This window comes from Acipenser ruthenus, chromosome 7 (assembly GCF_902713425.1).
Source record: "Acipenser ruthenus chromosome 7, fAciRut3.2 maternal haplotype, whole genome shotgun sequence".
In the NCBI taxonomy this organism is placed as follows: domain Eukaryota; kingdom Metazoa; phylum Chordata; class Actinopteri; order Acipenseriformes; family Acipenseridae; genus Acipenser; species Acipenser ruthenus.
This window is the reverse complement of record NC_081195.1, coordinates 53490452-53507886: the sequence shown is the minus strand read 5'-3', so window position 1 is coordinate 53507886 and position 17435 is coordinate 53490452. Positions and strand designations below refer to the sequence as shown.

At 35.2% G+C, this 17435-nt stretch overlaps 1 protein-coding gene across 3 annotated transcripts in view; it reads left to right on the top strand.

Moving 5' to 3' along the window:
* Nucleotides 1–15601, top strand: part of LOC117415701 (USP6 N-terminal-like protein) — a 45825-nt gene extending 30224 nt beyond the window's left edge. For all 3 annotated transcript variants that reach the window (XM_059027284.1, XM_034026370.3, XM_034026371.3), the window contains 9 exons: nucleotides 643–750; nucleotides 981–1090; nucleotides 4944–4992; nucleotides 6391–6511; nucleotides 8155–8249; nucleotides 8719–8784; nucleotides 9374–9473; nucleotides 9713–9865; nucleotides 13197–15601. In XM_059027284.1, the coding sequence (XP_058883267.1) occupies nucleotides 643–750; nucleotides 981–1090; nucleotides 4944–4992; nucleotides 6391–6511; nucleotides 8155–8249; nucleotides 8719–8784; nucleotides 9374–9473; nucleotides 9713–9865; nucleotides 13197–14644 (2250 nt within the window). In that variant the 3' untranslated portion in view covers nucleotides 14645–15601. The remainder of the gene's footprint in view (nucleotides 1–642; nucleotides 751–980; nucleotides 1091–4943; nucleotides 4993–6390; nucleotides 6512–8154; nucleotides 8250–8718; nucleotides 8785–9373; nucleotides 9474–9712; nucleotides 9866–13196) is intronic.
* The last annotated feature ends 1834 nt before the right edge of the window (nucleotides 15602–17435 follow it).

Sequence of the window (17435 nt, the reverse complement as noted above, 5' to 3'; positions counted from 1 at the left end):
TGCGATATAACCACACTGTAGAAGTTGACATCAGTCTGCTAATGATATTTTTTCTCTTTTTCTAAATCTTACTGACAAAGTTGGGTGGTGTTGCCTGGACTGTCAAAGGCATTAGAGGAGAAACAAGGTTTAAGTTCATAAAACCCCACCAAGACCTATGTTATAAATGCCAAATTGCAGTAATGCTTTTTCATGGATGATTAACTATGAGATAATCTGCACCAGTTAAACTTTCTTTAAACACTTGGTTTGGTTTTTTTTAACATTGATACATTGTTGTAAAAAGTGAAAGTTATTGACACCAGACTGTAGAAAAGATTTAGTCATTGAGTTAAATGAAAAATGACATTTAATGGATCATAATAAATCAGTGTATCAGTATTGTTGTGATCGTTAAAGTGGATGCAAACACAGGATGTTACAAACGCTTGTCTTAAACGCCTCTGAGGGTATTTTAGGGGTTTATTCCCCATCTAATTTTTAAAAGTATAAAAACCGTAGTGATTGTGTTAATTACAAACAAGCAGCAGAGGCAGAACTTGGATCTAAAGAAAGTACTTCTCTTTTGGGGGCTTGTGGAATAATTACAATGTACTTACATTCATGGTGTATCTTCTATGTATCTAATTTTCTTTTTTTTAGCTTATGAGAAGAATATATAAGGGAATCCCAATTCAGCTTCGAGGGGAGATCTGGAGTTTGCTTCTTGATATACCAAAAATTAAAGCTGAGAAGAAGGATTTTTACGAGGCAAGTAAATCATGAAACATACAAAAGTCATACAGCAGCATAAGTCTGAAGCCATATTGTCCTAAAGTTATCAGTGAATTAATGTGAATATACACATCAGCTTAATAGGAATTGCTCGTATCTAAATGAGAAAATAGGCTTGGTGTGTTTACTTTACCTTGTTGGATGTCATCAGCTATGTAGCCAGTAGTGTATATGCCTAATTTTTCTCTTTTTGTTTTTCTTTTAAGAAACTAAAGCAGAGGGCAAGAGTGCTTTCACCAGATGTCAGGCAGATTGATCTAGATGTGAACCGCACGTACAGGGACCATATCATGTTCAGGGATAGATATGATGTAAAGTAAGTTGTCTTGTCTGGTTTATTTCTTTATTTACATTTTATAAATATTATACTAAATATATTTTATAAATGTTTATCAAAATAAGGCCCAGCATATTTAAAAAAGATACAGAAATCCCAATGGTACAGTCTAGTGAACATGATAATGTCTGATAATTACTTATTTTTTTATATTTGTAACTCCCTAATTATTTTTTAATCTTTTTTAGCTATAGAGCATTTCATTATAATAAAAGCATCAGTGAAGATAAAATAATTTGCACTTGGCTCTCAACTGCTAATGTGATATACAAAAGATGAAAACAGAAAGTAGGAGAAAAGTAACATCATAAAGAAATGGTGCTCCTCTAATTAGTTCTGTCAGCAAAGAAGAAATCATTAGAAGACAATGAAATTGTCTGAAGACATTAAGTAGAGGGACATGGCTAACTTGACTGTGGTGCTTATTCACACAGCATCGAAAGGTTAATCTGAGCAGGAGGTGCTACAGCAATGCAGTTCGTAGTTTGTCTTGTCACCTGGAGTCAAATATGATTTAAAGAATGTTCGAGCCAAGTGTAGTTTATCTTTAAGTATGGAGTCATGGTGACAGCTTTGAGATTGGAAACTACAAAGACCTTGTGGAGACTGCTTGCATGGTGTTACAGTTAGGGCTGCTCCAATTAACACATTAATTGGGCCGATTTAATCAACTGTTGAATTGATCAGAGATTAATTTTTTCACAATTTAATCCAGCAGAATTTATTTTTTTCATGTTATAAAATGTCACATATCTGCCCTGACTGCTTACCTGCCCTGATCAAAGTTTCATCAACGTCAGTCATGTGGACAGCGCCAATGCAAAAGGCTACAGCAAGTGTGTTTACAGTTTTAAAAAAAAAAAGAGAGATGTCTCTTCACTGCTGGAAAGGGTGTTAACAGGAATAAAATAGCACACGATTTCAGAATTGGTAAGAGTGCTGTTGTGACAGATATAAAGTCTGCATCGAGATAAAAAAGTTTTCATCGGACGGGTGCCGACATTCTTTGGAAGTAAACAACGAAACGCTCCAACGCATTATGCAAGTACTAGTCTGCATCAGAAATAGTATACAGTGAGTACAGTACGGTATACATTTATATACTGTATATAAACAAAGTTTGCATTGGATGCCGACAGTTTTTTTCGGATACAATGAAACGCTCAAACGCATTAATGTAAGTGCACAATGCAATGTCTGTGTTCTACCTATATTCTATTAATGTCTAGTATTTTATTTTTATTTTTATTATTATTATTATTATTATTATTATTATTATTATTATTATTATTATTTAAGTATTACTGTGCAGGAACCGCTTTAGACTGTTACCTTTATTTTAAAATGTGATTTAATCTACCGATTTAGTCAACTAATGCCCATAAATTACCTGATCAAATATTTTAATTGAGTGGCAGCCCTAGTTAGCTGGGAGTAGAGTTGTTTTTGGTGTGATGAAAAGGAGCTTTCCCTAGGGCTTTTACAGTGCCTTACTATTTTTGTATTTTCCAAGGCACACCAGCAATAATTGTGGTCTAATAAACAAGTGTCATTAGTCCGATCATGCTCTGTGGAATAGCACCTCCTCACACTGATGGTTTTCTTCCTGCCACACAATAAGCACTTGCCTCATAGCAGAATAATATGTGTTGAAATTTACTGTTAATATAGCTCAATGAGGGGAGGGATAAACCATCCTAAATGAATACAGTACTACGATATTAATACCAATGCCTTCATTTATATTGCCTCCTTTAGTTGATAATTAAAGCTAACATGTTTTTAGATTAAACGAAACTAAAAAAAACAAAATTGCAGTATTAAAAAAAATATCAAACTATTTTATTACCTATATTCATGTGTTAATGTATTGTTATTTACCGTAAGTAAAAATAAATAATAAAATTGGGGTTATAATTGGCAAATTTTCTTAACCTAATTTTCTGTAACATTACTTTTTTGTAAATGCTTTTCAAAGAGTATCATAGTTGTCTGCCAATTTGATGGAAGGGATTACTTTACAACTAGTGCATAATTTTATATGTGGACTCATTTCAGTATAATTTTGTATGAAGTGATTGTTTTTTGCTTTGATTATTCCACCATGAAATAACATTTTGTTTTTCAAGTGCTATAGGAAGTTATATTTGAAACCTGATTGATTTTTCCTGGGGGATAATCTCTTGTACTTTTTTCTCTCGGTAACTAGAAAATATCTTTAATATTGAATTTGTGTGCTCTTGGTTCTGTTTGAGTTATTATGATATGCATAAATAGCAGTACTGTTATGTTCAAATCTTTCTGTTCATGGTTATTCAGTTGAATTGCATTACATTAGTGAAGTAGTTTTTTTTTAAAAAGTGAGTTCCAATGTTTCTTAAGAAAATGCACAAAGTCCTTTTCTTCAATTAATAATATGTTTGTTATAATACATGCAGGGAATCATGTCCCAAGTACAGAACAGACAGATTTCAAGTTATTATGACTTTACAAGATGTTAAATACCCCTTAACACAGGGTGGTTCCCCTCCCTGTTTCTGGTACGTAACCAATGGTAAAGCGACCTGTTAATGGGTGTTGGTATTTGTATGTGCCCCACCCAGCCTTTTGAAAGGTCCTTTGAAATTCAAAGTAACCAGATTTTATCCTTTTTCCCCAGACAGACAGGGTGTTGGAGGTGTGTGAGATTACATGGCAGTGATAGTTAAGCATTTATTTCTTCTTACTATAACAAGAGAATTGTAAAATGGTTTAGAATGTCCGCCATGTTGTTGTATTATTGGAGTGAGGTACTTTAAACATGAAGGAACAAAAAGGTTCAGGTTTCTTAATGCACACACATACGCAGAAATGAAAGTGGTGTCTGTGTACCCCAATTGAGATGTGTTCAAAAGATGTGACTATATGTCATGTGCTGAGGTAGCCTTGTAAATGGCTTGCCAGCAAGAAATTACCATTTATGTTAACCAGCTATTTTTGTTGTGTTTATTATCTTGGGTGTGTCAGTTTTTTTTTTCCTCCAGCTGCCAGCAGTTGTTTGTTGGAGAAGGTGACGTTGGTTAATTTAACCATCTTCACAAGAATATCCCACTTCCTCTGCTAATCCTTATGAACTAACAGCGTATAGGAGATTTGTGAATTTAGGCACTCAAGTGTATGGAATGTATGTTGTAAACAGACAGATCATTTAAACCAAGCAGAATAATATCTGTTGTTATTTCTCTTTTCCATGTTACAACAATTAGTAATGTACAGTACGAGATAAAGCTCCTAACCACTTTAGTTACATAGACATTGCCGTCTCAATAATTCATAATCATGATCCTGTGAAGATGTGAACTTGCTGTCCCCTGCAGGGGAAGCAAATCCCTGGCTATTTCTTGCTTTACTTTAAATTAATTAATAAATAATACTCCTCTCTATTTGTCGTGAGGTAGTGTGTATATGTTGCAATTCTTCTTAGGCTTGAAAAACTGAGCTGTGGTAGAACTTATATATATGGCCTTTTGGACATCCAATTAAAAACTAAATTGCCGCTCATGTTTTTGCAAATCCTAGGTCTTCTTTCCCGAGAATTATTTGATAATTCTTCTTAGAATGTACAAAAGGCCCTAAAATAGAAATAACAGCAAAGTTGTTGCCTTAGTGATTGCTGTCTTCATATTTTTTCTTTTGAGGACATTCGGTGGGAGCTATTGCTGGTCAGCAATACTTAATTGAAAATATAATTTTCAATTATATTACGTTTTCTGTTTGACACTTTGTTGTGTCAAATGCTGACTTTTATAGAGCTACTTAAATATAAATAATTCTTCCATTCCTTTCTTCACAGGCAACAAGCGTTATTCCATGTTTTAACTACATATTCCATGTATAACACAGTAAGTGAGATGTTTGAGTGTCTGGTAATCTGTGTCCTCTTTAAATATTTCATAACTGATTTATTAAGCATTTAAAAAGCCTACTGTTTTTTCTTATGGAGAAAAATGAAATTTAAAAAGATATGTTGCTCTCAACTAAATATTGGGTTGCTGTCAGCGGTAGGCTCCACATCTATCCCAGCACGTGTGTTCCATTGATGTAATTTAATTATGTTTTTGTTTGTGTGGGTGGGTTCTTGTGATTGCTATCGAAAAACACTTCATAGTACTAATAACATACTTTCTGGTCTGGCTTAACAAATGTTAGGTTTGAAGGTATTGATTTAGACCCAGGTTGCTAATTATGACTAACTTGCAACATTGTATTTCTATTCACAATCGAATAATAGTGGTTGATATAACCAGAACCTTAATGTTGAACAAGTCTAAAGTAATGCATACAGTTCCTGCTAAAACAAGGACCAAATGTATTGAAAGAAAAAAGAGGGAACTACTTCATCTTTAAATCCTTATTAGGTCACTTGCACATTCATCTGTGGTACAAAAATGTGCTTTATCAAAATATTCTATTGGTATTGTTGCATGTAGATACTAAATACTAAATAATTTTACAGCACAGTATGGTCATCCTTCACTCACTTGCAAAATTTATCTTCACCTAACATTGACTTTTTTGACAGCATGTTAATCCAAAGAACTGTTTCTTAGAATAACAAAGGCACCTTTTAAATAAGAATCAGTCTGTCTTAAATATAGAATAAATTAGGTCTACAAATTTAAATACTTCTTACCTCCGTACCATTTGTTATTTGGTTTCCAAATCTTTTTTTGTTTCTGTTTGTCATTAATCCTTGAAACATGTTTTTAAAAAGTTCATAGCAGTTTTTTTCTCTAAGATCACTAAGAGGCTTCTAGTTTGTTCCCCATAGCAGCTATTTGCATCATCAATGTGGGACTAATTTGATTCATTAGCGGCAGCAAGTAACTCAACTAGTGCATCACTTTGCAGTTGTCAGCAGGGACGCACACAGAGGTGTAGGTGAGACCAATAATCAAATTTGTCTTACATTTAGTCTGACACAAAAATGTTGGGAACTAATTGGAGTCATCTTATAATGGTCTTTAGTAGGAAACCTATTGCAATGAACCATGCAGAGTTCAAACTTTTTTTTTTTTTTAAATAAGTTTCAAGGATGTGATCAGAAACAAATTCCATGAATGATAAAGGTGAGGGAATGATTTAGTTTTGTACACTATTTATTTCACCTTTTAATTGAACCTGTATAGTGCCTTTTGCAACTGGTTCATCCAGGTTTCACTGTATTTTGAACAGCATGTAGAAGGTTTATTTGATACTGAAACTCCATTTAATGTTTTCTCTCCCTGTTTGCACTATAGGAAGTGGGATATTGCCAGGGAATGAGCCAAATCACAGCTTTGCTGCTCATCTATATGAATGAAGAGGATGCCTTCTGGGCCCTTGTGAAACTTCTGTCTGGTCAAAAACATGCAATGCACGGTAAGTGTTTTGAAGTGCCACTTCACTTGGTCAACTTGTGAAATTGCAACCAATACCGATTTAGTTCTGTCATAAAGCTGACACTTAACCGCCACTCGATTTTGAGAAAATGGTTGCTTTTAAAATGCTTTGGCGCATGCAGTAGAGTCGTGCATTAGGTCGGGTGCCCGCGGGTGACCTGCAAAAGCGGATCTGAATGTGAACTTTTTCACAGTTTATGGTTCGGATGCGGGTCAAGGAAAATTGTAATTTTCGGGTCTGAATTTGAATCGCCAGAAAAGTTCTGTCCTTTCAGCGTACTCATCTTTGCCCCTTTCCCAATTAACACATTAGAAGGTAAATGTACCGGTATTTCCTGCACTAAAGCAGGAGGCGATTTAAGGAGGAGTCGGCTGACTGACTAAGCAGTGTTCTTGGTTTGTGTTGCCACTTGTTTCATATGTCGCAAGAACCTTTTATCACGTCTGCTTGGTGATATTAAAAATGTCTGTGGATGAGGTGAAACAAAAGATAGCTCAGGGTTTAAATCATGTAGTGGATAATAGTTTGATAGTAAATCAGATATGTGGGATTCCTTTGGAATCCTAGCGAATGAAAATAAAGAACATGTGACTGGATTCATTGCTTGTCATTATTTATTTATACCTGTCAACACTAGCAAGTTGCTGTTTCCCGCATTCTAAATACCTCCGTGTTCTTGAGAGAATAATGTGATTGGGTGGGGGTAAGCTCGGACCGTCACACCATTACACACCATAACATTGCATCAAAATGTTTTTTTAATATAAAAAATATATTCTTAAGAAACATCTGCTACAAATCAAGGATTACTGTATATCCCAGTAGCTCTTCCATTCTGAGTGCAGGCTATTGTTCCATAAAAATAAAAAATAAAAAAGCAATTCACCACATTTTAGGCCTGCTTTTCAGTCACATATGCGAATGCGCAAAGGTGCCTTTAACTGCAAATGTGAACAGGCTTGCAGACCAAAATCTGAGGCGGCCCTGGGCCAGCACAGTAGTGTGAATGGGGTCTAATTGGGACAAGGGGGTGTTTGTAAAATCAATTTGTTTAGGTAATTGACAATCCCAATCGGGAAACCTCCAGAAACAAATTGCTTATATATTTTAATATGTACAGAAAGCAGTGATTACATTTTGCATTAACGGTCAACAGGGGGCAGTTTGAAAAACAGTAAAATTGTGGATAGTCTGGATAATCACAAAGGAAAATGATGATCCAGGACAATACAGAAGTTAATTATCTCATACTTTAATATTTTGTGATGTCATATGCATATATCCATTTTGTCTGATAATGCCAAATACTAGGAAAGGGTTGTACAGTTTTAGGAATGCCATAATGTTCCATGGAATTTGCTTGTATCTTTGACTGTATCCCAATATGCTTTCTAGTACCAGTAGAATTTTATTTTATTTATTTATTTATTTTCCAAAAATTAAGTCAAATGACACATTTCAAAACTGCTTTTTTTGTATAGCACATACTGTATTGTAATAAAATCTAAATATAGGAACATTTTATTTTTTAGTACTGTATTTATGAAAAAAGGGGGCTTATCTTAAATGGCATTTTGAATAAGACTTATGATACCTGACTAAAAATAAATGTCCAAATTCAGGGTTTTTTGTTCCTGGATTTCCAAAGCTACTGAGGTTTCAAGAACACCACGAAAGGATTTTGAAGAAGATGATGCCTAAACTTAAGCAACACTTGGTAAGAGTCTGAAACATGTATTTTGCACAGAGGCACTCCCACTGAAAAGACTGTATGTGCTACTTGCACCTTAACTAGGTTTTGTGTAGTACAGCAAGTGCTTCAAACCAACAAACTTGTATATCCTCTGATTTGCATTTAATTAAACTGGCAAAGTGCAATTTACTAATCCCTGCCTTATCATGGAACACAAAATAAAAATGGAGCTACATTGAAGCGCTCAAACTATTTATATACAAAACAAGATAAAGGAACATCAACAATCAAAGTGTTTAATCCCTGTGAGGGCTTGTCCTTGTCCAACTAGATGTATTGGATTACATTTTTGCTTTCTGTAGCCTGCTAGTATTTGTATTCTGTAGTTAACATTTTAAAACCTATAGATACCTATTATCTGCAATTTGTTGTTTTCTCATAAGTGCTGGAACAGAAGTAAGTTTTCTGTATTTCACTGTGCTTATTTTCACAGGACAGCCAAGATGTTTTCACCAGCCTTTACACCATGAAGTGGTTCTTTCAGTGCTTCCTTGATAGAGTAGGTTTTCTGTTTTGTTTTTTCTATTTAAATAAATAAATAAATAAATGTAACTATATAAAATCCTGTACGGCACATCTCGGGTTTATTGTAAGTGAGTCAATACTGGAAATGTGCTGGCAAACCTGTACTGTTCAATCCTTCTTGAATATAATGGTGGGTGGCTTGGGGTATCCATTTTAATTCTAGTCTGTCTTCCCCACAACAAGGCTAGGTTTGGTTATTACAACTACTTCCTTTGCCACATCTCTGAGACCTGTGAGAGTTCCTCACAGAAAATGAGGAATCAAGCAGAGTAGTCAAGTGACTTCTGTAAAGTGCACACATAAATACTGTATTCACAAAAGTGTGTGTGTATAGAATGCGTGAATTAAAGGCATACATTTTGTGATATTAAAAATAACATGTTCTAAACTGTGGTTTTACAATCTCTTTTTTAGCAAATACATTTGGAAATCAAATGAAAACTGATTGGTGATACTGGATTGTCTTATGAGCAGGATAGCTTTGGTACATATTATACAAAATGTTATTACTGTAACAAAATCATAGAACATCGTTGTTGTTTATCTGTTTTTCTGTCTTGCAGACTCCCTTTACTTTAACTCTAAGGATATGGGATATCTACATCCTAGAAGGAGAGAAAATCCTTACAGCCATGTCTTACACTATCCTTAAACTCCACAAAAGTAAGATTGTTACCAAACCTAGTGCCTAATGAAGTAGGGATTTATTTTAATTTAACTATGCTATATGTACCAGGTTATCAGCCTGTGCAAAAATGTATCTGTAAAAGCAATTGGACATATTTTGTTAGATACAATTCCGGTAGACAGTGATTCCTTACCTTTTAAATTTGCTTGTTCCTTTGGCAAAAAAAGAAAAAAAAACAAGCTTTAATTTCATTGATTTGTGTTTTTCTCTTAAGAGCACCTGATGAAGCTGTCAATGGAAGAGCTAGTGGGGTTCCTTCAGGAAACACTGTCCAAAGATTTTTTCTTTGATGATGACTTTGTGATAGATCAGCTTCAGAACTCCATGTCAGAGCTAAAACGGTCAAAGTTAGAACTGCCACCACCAGGTAAGAAATGGCCTTTTTTTGTATTTGTACTATAGATACTTTTTTTGTTTTTTTTACTTTTCCTTTCAAGTCTGAACATGGTCCTGACACACCTACATAAACAGTAACACTACAGAAGTGTTTTTGCTACTAGATACTGCTGACTCCTGTAGAAAATGTTAGGAGGCTTGGTAGTCCAGTGTTTAGTGTTACCAGGAGTTTCCTAGTTCAGTCCCAGCTCCGCCTCTGACTCACTGTGTGTGACCCTGAGCAAGTCACTTAACCTTTTTGTGTTCCATCCTTGTACGTAAAACTGAGGTCCTATTGTAAGCTAGGAAGAGCTAAGCTGGAGATTTATGTTGGTAACTCAGTTTGTGGATTCACTTGCAGGCTATGAAACAGGTCTGGTATCTGTTTATCAAGCCTGATCAGTTCGGAAACATTGTAGAATAACTTCAGACCTGTTCTTCACAGGTGGAAAAGGAAATGAAAAAAAAAAAAAAAGATCTTAATTTGGCAGCTGTAGTTTCTGAACAAATGCAATTTAGAATTCTTCTCAGTTGTACAACTTTGCTAATTTATGCATTCTGAAAGGGTGATAAAATTATCTACAAACAAATCAAGGAAGCATCTTGCCATAACTCCACTAGATGGTACAAGTGTTTTGTCCTTATTCACAGATGTATTTTAATTTGCTGGGAGATGCCTAATTAAACATGAATGGTTTTACACAGATGTAGCATGGTATATTAGTTGTTTTAACCTTTTTTTAGTATCAAAACGAGGTGTTTAACAGTCATATTTCTTAAATATGCTTTTAATTTGAATCTTACTGGACATCAGTTTTAGGTTACATCTTCAGAGGTTTAACATTATAGTTTTGATTAGTAGTTTTATCTCTGCTATAGCATACTGTATGTGGAAGTTACTCGCATATTGGGGAGTGAACAATACTGTACTTCTAAGATAAGTAAAGAGAAGTATTTTAATTGGTTGGTTCTAAGGTGGATGGTCCTGCTAGCGTTTTGTGGTGAAGAATACAGACAGTTTGTAAACCATATTCAGTAACGCATTGTTGCATATTTTAATGTCTGTTAAAAGCCAAAAATTAGCTTTAACCCTTAGCGGTCCATTTATTCAGTGCATCTTAGCCGCGTCAGGTCCAGTTTATTTTCACATGTGCAGTTTATTTTAGACGCGCCATTTAAAAGTGTTTTTTTTCACAGTAAAACAGGTTTAAAAGGCACTGCATATCAACAGGACACTCATTACTGCATCTCCAGCCCCGCCCCACCCCTTGTTCGCTGTATTTTTCACAAACCTCTTCATAGTCGTGCATACTGATAAATCATCTCCTGATCACTCGTTTTATCACCAAACTCCTCAATAATGCGATCCAAGTCATTATTTTATTACTATAACATCTCAAAAAGCTCTGCAAATGTCCGTGATATTCTTTGAGCGCTGGATGCGGAAGCCGATATCTTGTTTATGGCCGTGTTATCTCTGTGGTGCCGGGGTTATGTGTATTGCTCAGTTACAAAAAATTGTAATGTCGGACCTGGTCCGACAGAGGACCACAAAGGGTTGTAATGTTATTGACTGCTGTTCCATAAAATGTGTAAATAAGATGTAAGAGTCACCTAAAACAAGCCCTCAGCACCTGCTAAAATCAAATACCACCTTTTGTTAAATTGCTTTACTCTATTTTCATTTTCTTCTTTTCCTGATTCATTGCCAGCCTACAAAAGTCTTACTCTGCCTGGAAGTCACACCTCCACGTACAACTGCAGCTGGTGGGCCGTACTTGTATGGTTTTACATGTTTGCATCATTCATTTGGCCTATTTGTTGCTGCCAGCCTGGCATTGCACATTTCTATGTAGTTATTCCTATATTCACTATGTATTGCTGTAAAGTGTGCTCAAATTTTGTTTGAGTGGAAGAGTACGCTTGTCACTTTGCAGTATGTGGTGCTCTGACCATGACCTTCATTTGAAATGGCTCACTATCTGCAGAACTGGCCTACATATGTCCACACAATTCCTATTTTGCCTTCTCAACCACCCACCCTGTGCCTTTTTTAATGTATACTGTTATATAACTTTTTTATTTTAGTTTTTTTGTGGGGAAACATAAAAGCCCAATTTTAGAATTAATCATTCCTTTTAAAATCTAAATTTTAAAAAAAGTCCTAAACTTTGGTTAGAGTACATCAGCCAACAGCATGCATGCATCACATCTGTCTTAAATGTTGTGCTTGTGAATTTAAACATTCTTAATTCGATTAGTATATCCTCCATCTTGTTTCATATATTATTATTATTATTATTATTATTATTATTATTATTATTATTATTATTATTATTATTATGTTGTTTTTTTTAAAGAATACATACATACATACATACATACATACATACATACATACATACATACATACATGCATGCATGCATACATACATACATACATACATGCATACAGTGATAAAGTGTCCCGGCCACCAGAACTGCACGTTTAGCACTTTTGGTAACAAATACAAATTAACAAAACAATGGAACAAAACAAAAACCTAACTCCAAGTTGGAGCACTAACTAAACTTTTTAGGTTCTAAACTAATAAACTGGACAGCTAAGCTGCTTACCAGTAACAAAAACACTCCTAAACACACAGGTCCCAACTTTAACACAGACCTCTCTACAAACATTTTACCTGCTTTAAATAGGGTGTGTCCCTAATTAACTTTAGGTTAATTAGGGACACCTGGCTAATTCCAACCCCATGGCATTCTGGGGTATGTAGTCCTGCATCAACCCCTGGACTACACCTTTCCTCCCCATACTCTGCCACATTACATACACACACACCATACATACATGCACTGACTTTATTGGAATATAATTACATTTGTGGGTTTCAGTTTGTTTCTTTACCCACTGTTTTTACCGCACTGTACATTTATCATTTGTAAATTCTAATCCGTCAATCTGTTTTGGATTTGATTTAGTTTTTCCGGCACATGCTGTGTACTTAGCCATTATAACCAATAGAAAATGGAATTGTATAAAAAAAAAAGTCTTTCATGTATTGTGAAAATCATTCAAGGTTTTAGTGTATGTTTTCTATGTCAGTGCTGTACTCCAGCTCGGTGTTTATTGCACCTTGATTGGCATGTTTGTACTTGTTTTTTGGTGTTTTTTTTTTGTTTTTTTTCTCAGCAATGATTAATGTTCACTTGCATGAAGTGTGTGTTAATGTTGTATCTGTAAGATTTTGACAATTTCACCTTTATTGTTGCTGATATTTGCGTACCAGGTATTAATTTTTTTTCTTCTATTTATTGTTTTATAGGTAAAGAGGATGAAATTCCTAAGAAGCCACTGGGGCAGATGCCACCAGAGCCACAGCCTGTTGTCTCAAATCATATTGTCAATGGGCAGAGCAACAGTGCTAAGTCAGAAGTGCACTCTCACATGAGGAAAAAGTCCTCTCCAGAGAGAGACAAGGAGAAACCTTCCAGAGAAAGGAAGGGGAGAAAGGACTCGCTTGAAAGATCCACAGCTAAGCAACAAAAATCTGATAAACATGAAGGCCAGGCTCGAGGTTCTTCAGAAGCAGAACTTCATAAACAACATGGTGTACCAGCACCTCAGACTTCAGGTCAGGACAGCCATAGACAGTTTAACAATGTAACGGCTAACCATAACTTGAATGCTATTTCAAGCACAAGGAAAGACTTTGCACCCAGATGGAATAAACCTTCTGAAATGAAACTTGTGGAAGTAACTGCAAAGGCTGCTGCTGATGGTAGGAGTAGGGCTGTGAACTACAACATTCCAAGGTTGTCCAGTCCTGATGAGTCACAGATGTTTTTGGTGAGGCCAAAGACTAGAGGTTTGATTGTTGATGAAACCAAGAGGGGGTCCAATGCATCACAGTATGATAATGTTTCTGGAGCTGAACACGACTTTGAAAACCGTGTCGATATACTGCTGGAAAGGTCCATTTCACGCAGTCCAAGAAATGAGTCAACTTTTATCAATCCGTCACTGAAATCTGCTAGTCCAACAAAAATGTTGAACAACACCAGTGTTGGTGGTCAACAGAGATCTCACATGCACACAGTACAGTTTGATAGTCCAGACCAAAGATCCCATGGGAAACCTCCCCTATCTTATTCTATTCCTCCTGGTTATCATGGAAACTCTCCAACTCGAGCACAGTACAACTACAGCATTGATGTCAGGCCTGACAACAGACAATATGGTACCATGCTGCCCACTGCTGCAGACCTATCTCATGAAAAGACATATATGAACTCCTACCCTATTAATAGCTATCAGTTTTCCAGCTCTTCCCAGGCCAATCGTATTATTGTCACCCCTGCTGACAGAAATGCACAGTATGATTCTGTAAATTCTAGCAACTATTTAAGACAGCCTACGAAGTTAACTGGTGTGCCAGTGTACCCACAAGTGGACAATATGCAAGAAAACAGGAAGCGACTAGACCAGATTTCTGCATACAGACAGGAGCACCATGGGCGGCAATGGAGTCAGGAGTTTGATGCTCGGTACATGGGAAATATGCCAAGGTCACCAAACTTTCAAAGGGCACAGATGGCCCCGGTTCAAGAGTTTAACTTTTCTGCTGCATCTATAGATGCTTCACTTCGATATAGGACTCCATATCCAGAACCACCAACTCCGAGCAGACAGCTGCATCAAACCTTTTTGAATACACACCACCACAGATATCCTACAGATGGGCGTTCAGCGCAAGAATCGGCGCTACTGTGAAGAATCATTGGGTCCCAGTATCGCTATAAAGCAAAGGCAAACAGTAATCATAGTGGCTTTATTATGTTTACAAGCAACATGCTCATCTTATAATTACGTGACACAACACAGTCATTTAGTGTGAGCAAGATATTTTAAGTAACTATAGAGGTAATGTGTCATAGTAAATTCATAGTTGGAAACAATTTTATCTAAAATGTGGTTAGAATATTTTCAACAATTGTATGTGCATTATTGCTGCTGTTTTCTGCTTGTGTAAATTTATTTATTGTTTGCCTTTTCTTTAAATTCTGTTTGACTGTAAGGAATATTCAGATATGTGCAGTTATATTTTAATTTGACGCATTTAGTTTTCTTACTGCTTTTGTAAAATTCACACTTGGCAACACTACATTGCACCATTTTTATATAACTGAATATATTTTATTTTAACTGAGGAATTTATTTTCTCCCCACAATATCTTTCATCCAAGAGTGGTATGTCTCTTAAATCTATTTTTTTTTTTTTTGTTTGTTTGTTTTTTTAATTTAGTGCATATAGCTCGGGCTAATGCCCAATTCTGTTGGCTGACATGATGTATCACCCACCCAGTAAACTTTTAGTGATGTTCAGGAAGGGTGCCTCTCAGTTGAACGAATGATAATATGGTACATGGGGGGCATTTTCATTTTTACCATTTTTTATGTAAAATAAAATGGAAATTTTAACCCAATGTTTATTAATATGTTAAAGATTGTATTTCATCAATTTAGATTGTAACAGCAAAATACAATAAGTTCATTCCTCACTAATTTAAAAAAAAAAAAAAAAAAAAAAAAAACAGCTTAATGATGTGGTAAAAATCAAATTGGCAAAACAGCTTTAACTTGTTTTTGTTGTTCATAAATGGAGGGGGTAAAATATTTACTGTGTAGAGCAGATGTAAGGTAGCTAATGTATCTATTCCCAAATGGGGGGAGGGGGAGGGGGAGGGGGGGGGGGGAGATTTTATATGTATAATACATAAACTATTTTCTTATGTCCTCTAGAGTGGTTTTGTAGTACTGTTTTCTATTGTATGTGATTTGTATCTCTTTAAAACATTACAGTAGTAATAATTAGGAAGACCTTGTTTTCAGTATGTCTTTTTCTTTTCCAATTCCATCAGTAGTTTAGTAATACATGACTGAGATGCATGATCTCATTTAAGTATCCTTATGAATAATCTGAAGAAAGGGGCAGGAGTTCAGTTGTCTCGACTATCCCCCATTTCAAACTAATTGTAATCTTTTGTTTTCTTCACAGCAGGATATTTAGGCCAGTGTTTGGTGTGTGGGAGAAACTGTTCACCTGTACCTCCTACATGCATGTTGATTTCCAATAGTGTCTCAGTTGAAAAAGACACCTATTTATTGACCAAACTGTCATTCTTTAACAATTTATAACTTTGTCCAGTCTGACTTTCACTGAACATGTAGAAACTATAACATACTTTTGCTTTTCAGGTCTGTAGCATTTTGCTTGTTTTAAAGTCTACCGCTTGATAATCTTTTGATTTTTAGCATCCCAGTACATCCGCAGCACACTTCTTTTATTAGTTTGGGGACCAAAGAAATTCAAAACTGCAGTGTCCCATAATCCTGTTCTGTTTTTTACTAATCCCTTGGTGTGTTTTTTTTTTTTTTTTTTTTTTTACTACATTGTTCTTCTGATTAGTTTTCTTGCACTTTATTAGAATGTAAGCCGTATCGCAAGTCCAATTTGTTTACATCCCTCAAAGATGGAACAAATGTCAGTATAACTTGTATGAGTGCTCTTTTAAATTTAGAGAGAATTAAGCATTCATCACAAGAACAAGGCATAATTCAATTTTAAGGAAAGTTTAGTTTATTCCAACGGTGCCTGCATGCAGTAAGGTGCAAAGGTAAATATAAAGGAGCATGTGTCTTGCATCAGGAATCCATACATCTTATTCTTCATCCTAGTAAATGCATACAAATAAACACATAAGATTGATACTCTATTTGTATATGCAGAATAGTACACATTACTATCACTGAAGTGAGATGCTTACATTTGTTATTATTTCAATATTTAAGATGGTTTGAATTGCATACCTACAGTACATTATAGGTTGTGTGCATCTGGCGCCATCTTCTGTATAAAATAGACTACTAGCAATAATTACGTAATCAGCCAAAGTCTAGGTGTCGCTAGTGAGACGATAATTAAGGATGGTTTACTACTTGCTCTTAGATTCTTGTTATTTCTTGTTATTTGGAAAACAAAACATGGCTTATCTAGCAGTTACTTTAAAGTTTACACAAAACTGACAGTATAATAATATAATGATGACGTTGAAGCATTTTTTTTTTTTTAAATATAGTACACAGTAATTTAAAGTTTACATTTAAGTATGGTTGAAAATATAAAGATCACGTTTGTGGAACCGAATTAAATGGATTCTGATTTTTGATATAATGTTATAAGCGTTTTGGAATATTGGCATAAACATGATCTCATGTTAGTGGGATGATGTAACGCAGACGGCTGACAGAACGTCCGTATTTAAAGCGTGACACTGCTTTCTTAGACATTATTTGATACATTGTATAAAAGTTGAAATATTTTATTAAAAAAGCACCGCACATATCTGGCTTTATGACATGGATTTTTACTGTTTAAAAAATCAATATAATAATAATAATAATAATAATAATAATAATAACGCTAGCTTAGTTATGTTTTAACTATGTGATTTAATCTACAGATGGTGCGTCCAAGTACTGAGAAATTGGTCCATAGTCCCCA